At 37.3% G+C, this 6,000-nt stretch overlaps 1 protein-coding gene across 3 annotated transcripts in view; it reads right to left on the bottom strand.

Moving 5' to 3' along the window:
* EFHC2 (EF-hand domain containing 2) overlaps positions 1-6,000 on the bottom strand; it is a 222,997-nt gene that overhangs the window by 160,982 nt on the left and 56,015 nt on the right. For all 3 annotated transcript variants that reach the window (XM_007493310.3, XM_007493311.3, XM_056826099.1), the window contains one exon: positions 4,968-5,156. In XM_007493310.3, the coding sequence (XP_007493372.1) occupies positions 4,968-5,156 (189 nt within the window). The remainder of the gene's footprint in view (positions 1-4,967; positions 5,157-6,000) is intronic.

Below are 6,000 nucleotides of genomic sequence, written 5' to 3'. Positions count from 1 at the left end.
CCCTTCATCAAGCAAAGCTGACGAAAGCTGGGAATAGCCATTGTTGGAGGGCTTGTGGAAAAGCAGGCACATTAACGTCTTAGTGGGAAAGCTGTGCATTGGTACAGTCACTCTGGAAAGTACTTTGAAACTGTACTAAGTGATTAAAATGTATCCTTTGACTTAGAGATTCTAAAGCTAGACTTATTTAACGAAAAGGTCAATGAAAAAGCAAAGCCACGTGTACACAGAAATGCTCATAGCAACATTTCTGAAGTGTAAAATAACTAAAAATAAAGTAGATGGTCATTGACTTGAGAAGGGATAAACAAATTGTAATTAATGAATGATACTGCTGAGCTAAAAGAAATTATAACTAAGATGATAAAAAGAGGCATATAAAGACTTACATGAACTGATGAGGATTGAAGTGAATAGAACCAGGACAAGAACATATACAATAATTCCACTAATGTAAAAGGAAAAAAAGACAAAGAAACAGCTATATGACTCAGTAATTATAGCACTGGGGATGGAGACAGGGAGGCTTGAGTTCAAGTCCAGCCTCAGACATTTGAAGGCTTTGTGAACCTGGGCAAGTCACCTAGCCTATGGCTGCCTCAGTTTTCTCAATTAGAAAATGGGTATACTAGCACCTACCTCTCAGGATTTTTTAATGATTATATGAGATAATATTTACAAATCATTTAGCCCAGTGCCTGACATAGGTTTGCCTCAATTCATCTGCAAAATAAGCTAAAGAAGGAAATGGCAAACTACTTTTGTTTCTTTGCCAAGAAAACCCCAAACAGGGTCACAAGGCTCCAGATATAACTGAACAATATATATAATGATATTTATGGTTTCATATTCAATATTTTTCCTGTTCTTTATTAATCCATTGTCAAATTCAGGAGAACAATAATATAAAAAAGAAATAACATAAAATAATTAAGCATTAATTCAAAATATTTAATAACTAAAAAATTCCTACTAAGTAAGCAATCTATGTGATTAAAAGCATAAACAATACAATAACAGGGGTAGTTGGATGGCTCAGTGAATAGAGAGTCTGGCCCAGAGTCAGGGGGTCCTGGGTTCAAATTTGACCTCATACACTTCCTAACTGTGTGCCTCTGGGCAAGTTTTACTTAACCCCAATTGCCTTAGCCCTTACGGCTCTTCTGCCTTAGTAATACATAGCATTGATTTTAAGAGGGAAGATGTGGGTTTAAAAAAATAGAATACAGTAACAATGCATGAGATATGCCTATTTTTTCTCTTACTTTACTAAGTTAACACTGTTCACATAAAATAACAAATTAATTAAAACGACTGCAATAAGGTAAAAAATAAGAGACATTCTGCATAATTCTATTATCTTAAAGTTTCCATATTATTCCTATATGGACAGCAAAATATTATGGAAGTTGTGCAGCGTGAATGCTGAATTTGGACGCGTCACTCATTTTCTCTGGTCCTCAAATCTTCTCCTCTAAAGTAAGTCAGCCGACTAAATGATCTCCAAGGTGCTCTTTCAGCTCTAACCGTATGATCCTGTAACTGTCATATGTGTCTGTAAAAGCCAAACATCACAAAGTGACAAACCATAAACTTAAACTGATCAAAGAAGCCCCCTGTGCTCTCCAGGCTCACTGAAATGGCGCCCTGTCTATGAATCTGCAGGCTGCCCAATGGATAGGCACAGAGACACTAAGATCTACTGAAAATCGGGCGAAAGATCTTCCTTTAGGTTTAAGTCACTGCACTTTATAACTATGGCAGTCATTCTAAATAGTCTGAATGTGTCTGTATTCCCCAGGGCATGAGTGAGGGGTGAGGCTAATTTCAAAAAGAATACAATTAACAGGTCTTGATTTGTTTATGGAAGCCCTAATTTAGAAAGTGCCTAAATATTTGTCCTGGGTATTAACTAAGATGCAGTATGTGGTTCACAGCCTCATTAAAGGAAGTAAATATTTCATAGCCTTCGTATCTGATCTCAACCTTAATGAATATTTAATAGAAGCTGACCAACAACAACAGCAAAAACCTGAAGGAATTATGTTCCATTTAGTTAGAAACGGAAGTCTCCAAGCTACTGTAGCAGCTTCTCAAATAGTCTAAAGCTAAAATTATACCAGCCTCATAAAATATTCTACATGATTTTATAACCAACTAAAAGACTACAAAATATGGTTTGAAATCTATAAATTAAATATTAAAAAAGGAATTTAATACAACTTGCAATCTGAAAAAATGCAAGAGAATAGCTTAATGCACTTGCATTAGATATGCAGGAGAGTAGGCTGTCTGAAACACTGTCAGTACTCCCTTATGAAGCCAGGGCTAAGGAACAATCTCTTATCTTTGGGCCCTTCACAATTATTTATTGTGGGACCACAGCACACAGTTACCCTTAGGGGAGAGGACAACAAGAAACTAGCGCATAAGGCCATCTAAACATTTTTTTTTTAAAATAATTTATTTATGGGCATTTATTACGTACCCAGGCCTGTTGGAAGTACTGAATCTAGACAAATGGGGGGAGGGGGGGGCGATCTATAACCTAGGACAGGAACACAAATAATTTCATAGAAACGGGAACCTATGGACCAGTTCTGATCTCTCTAGGATAACGTTACATGCCTCAATTTATCCAATAAACGTTTGTTTATTAGTGGACTAAAGGTGAGGAAGAATGACGAGCAAGTGAAACCTAACTCTTATTCCTTCTTGAGGTCCACACACCTGTACTACCTGCTTTCATTGTACGGCGATATGAGATAAGGCATTTCTACTGTGACTCGACAGATGAAGGTCATCAAACAATACCTCTTATTAAGCCTTTAAGGGCAAGAATTTAAGACTACTGACATAAAACTTTTTGATTTGTTTTGGTTTGGGTTGTTTAAGTTCAGGTCTCTTAGAGTAATATCAATTGTACTATTTATTGAATGGGAACAAATGAAATTATGATATCTAAATGAAAACTTGGTTGGGTAACCGATTTTCTAACAAAATTCATATATTCTTGTGGTGTCCTATGTAGAGTTGGAAAATCTTGGACCCCAGGACGATGCTCCCCGAAATTCTTTTTCATCTCCCAGCATCCCTTTCCCTGTGTCCTCCCGTTTGTGTGGTGACATTATTGTTTATAACTGTCTGTGGCTCCTCCCTCTCTTCTTCCTCAAGATCATGGTTTGAATTAATTAGCTCCCTTTTACCTCTAGTTTTTATTGTAATAAATCTTACACATATAATCCTTGAGTTATTGTATATTAATTTTAATTCTCACACCGAAGATCTAGAATTTGACCTAAGAAGACACTGTGAGGGGAAGGAACCGAGATGACCGTGTGCTAGAAAGCAAAGCGCTGTGCTCAGCTGCATGGACTTCTCCAGACTGACTCGGAGGCACCGCAAGTCCCATAGCAGGGCTGAAACAGGGCCATGTGCCAGACGGCAGCTTGGCTACCACTCTTGAGCTCTGGATCACAGAGCCAGGGCAGACAGTCAAGGAGGGCAGAGGGAGGAATGGCATTCCCAAGTAGGGAGACCCTGGGCTAAGTAAAGGAGAATAAAAAGTTCAAAATCATATGCAACAATGAATGCTCCCAGAAAAACCTGGAAAGACTGCTATAAACTGATGGGAAGTGAAGTGGACAGAACCAGAACAGTGCACACAGTAATAGCAATATTGTTCGATGATTCACAGTGAATGACTTGGCTATTCTCAGCGGTATAAAGATCCAAGATAATTCTGAGGACTCACCATAAAAAAATGCTATCTATATCCAGAAAAAAAAAAGAAAATGATAGCATATGAATGCAGATGGAATCATATCTTTAAACTTTATTTTTCTTTATCTTTTGGCAAGGGCGGGGTATCCTTTTTTTCACAACATGACTCATTTTGTATGACTGCATTTGTATAATCTATATGAAATGGCATGCCTCCTCAATGACGGGGGAAGGGGGAAAGGGAGGGAAAGAATTTGGAGCTCAAGTTTTTAAAAAACAAAATTTAAGGATTCTTTTTATGTATAATTGGAAAAAGAAATTTTAAGTGACATGTCCCAGTCTACCCATACCACCATTTCCCAAGTCCATTCAAATGAAATCTCCTACCTGAGACCTTTCCTAAGCCTCCCAGAGTTGTTGCTTGCCCTCATGCTGTGAACTTTAAATTACTCCACCCTACTTAATCTAACAAAATCAGGAATGTCTTGTGAACTTTAGATTTCTCCAACCTACTTAGTCTATCAAAAACAGGAGTGTCTACACCCATACTTAAGAATTACATATTTAGGAAGATGGCTTTTGATAGACAAATGCTAGCAAATGACAAATCAGAAACAGCTGACAGACCTCTGGGCTGTCCTAAGTCAAGTTTAAGCTACCATTGGTACAGATGAGATGCAGGAAAGTGATGTAAAACTGTCTATATATTTCGCGTCACTTCCTCTCTTCAGCTCTTTCCCTGGAGAGGTGGCTCTGGCTGGCAGTGTGCTAAGCATTCCGACATCTTGGCATGGTGGAAGCTATTGTCTGGTTTGGTGGTGAGTTTCCCTTGATACTATACTGGAAGAAGCTGAGTAGCTAGTTCAGGTTCAGGCATCTTAGCTGAGCCCTCTTGGAGTTTAGGCTGATTCCTTTCTCCTTTACCTTCCAACACTATCCTCTTAAAAGACACTAATTTGAACTCCCCCCTGGCACAGGCCAGGTGGAAAAAATCCTACACCTTTTCCCTCTCCCTTCTCCTTAATATCTTTCTTCTATATTAATTAAAATAACCATAAATTTTCAGCTGACTTGGGTATTTTATTTGGGATATCCCCTGGCAACCAAAATTAATTTAGTTTAGGTCACAACCCTAAATTTATCCTTATAATGCCATAATTATTTTGTAAGTTTTTTACAATTTTTACAAATTTTCATAATTTATAATTTTTACAATTGTATTTTGAATAAGATCAGTAACATACCTGTTTGTCAAATGCTACCCATGATGGCGCGTCACTTCCTAGTCCTCGGGGATAAACACTAAATTTAGGTTTTGAGCAGTGTCCAAGCAGAGGTTCACCACCTATTCCAGGTTTATCTTCATTCACTAGCATAGGAATGGAGTTGCAAAAGCCCCAGTGTTGAGATTTATGGAACCTTTCTTTCCCCAGCTGTAAATACAAAAATCAATATGCCCAAAGTTAATCATTTGATACCTTTGTTAATTTTAAAATTTATATTTTTTAAACATTAGTTTCCCCATTTCAAAATAACTAGGAAATAGTATCTAATTACTATCAATCTTTATATAAAAACCGGTGCCATGTTTGAAATGGAGCAAATTAAGACTTAAATTAAGATACAAAACTCTGAAATATAGTAAGAATAAATCCAAAATTCTAAGCAACCTAACAACTAGGTGGCACCGTGTATAGAGCACTGGGCCTGGAGTCAGAAAAACTCATCTTCCTGAGTTCAAATCTGCCCTCAGACACTTACTAGCTATATAACTTTGGGCAAGCCACTTAATCCTGTTTGCCTCAGTTTCCTCATCTGTAAAATGAGCTGGAGAAGAAAATAGCAAACCACTGTAATACCTTTACCAAGAAAAACCCAAAAAGGATCACAAAGAGTCAGATATGACTTAAATGACTAAACCACAACATGATATCTAAAAAACAATTTAATAATTATTAAAAGCAAGTATTCATAATATTTTATTGCTAATTGTTCTATTTTTTATTTGTTTGCTCACTAGATTCTTCCTCAAATGGCCTCCCTGTGGCATGGCCAAAATGTTGGTTATCAATTAAGCAAAAGCTATGGGGAGGTTCTACCAATGTACAATGAATACAAATGTCCTAGGTATGGACTATGTGTTTGTCATCTGAGGACTAGATTATTTAAACTGATAAAAGTTTATCTCTAGGAGCCTGGCTAACCTGGGGTGAAATGTTCTGGCCACAACAACTCGTGAAAAATTTCTTCTAAAACCTGAATGGGACGGGGCATGCA

This window comes from Monodelphis domestica, chromosome 4, assembly GCF_027887165.1.
Source record: "Monodelphis domestica isolate mMonDom1 chromosome 4, mMonDom1.pri, whole genome shotgun sequence".
Taxonomy (NCBI): domain Eukaryota; kingdom Metazoa; phylum Chordata; class Mammalia; order Didelphimorphia; family Didelphidae; genus Monodelphis; species Monodelphis domestica.
Note: the sequence above shows the minus strand (reverse complement) of the source record. Positions and strands in the feature narration are given on the sequence as shown.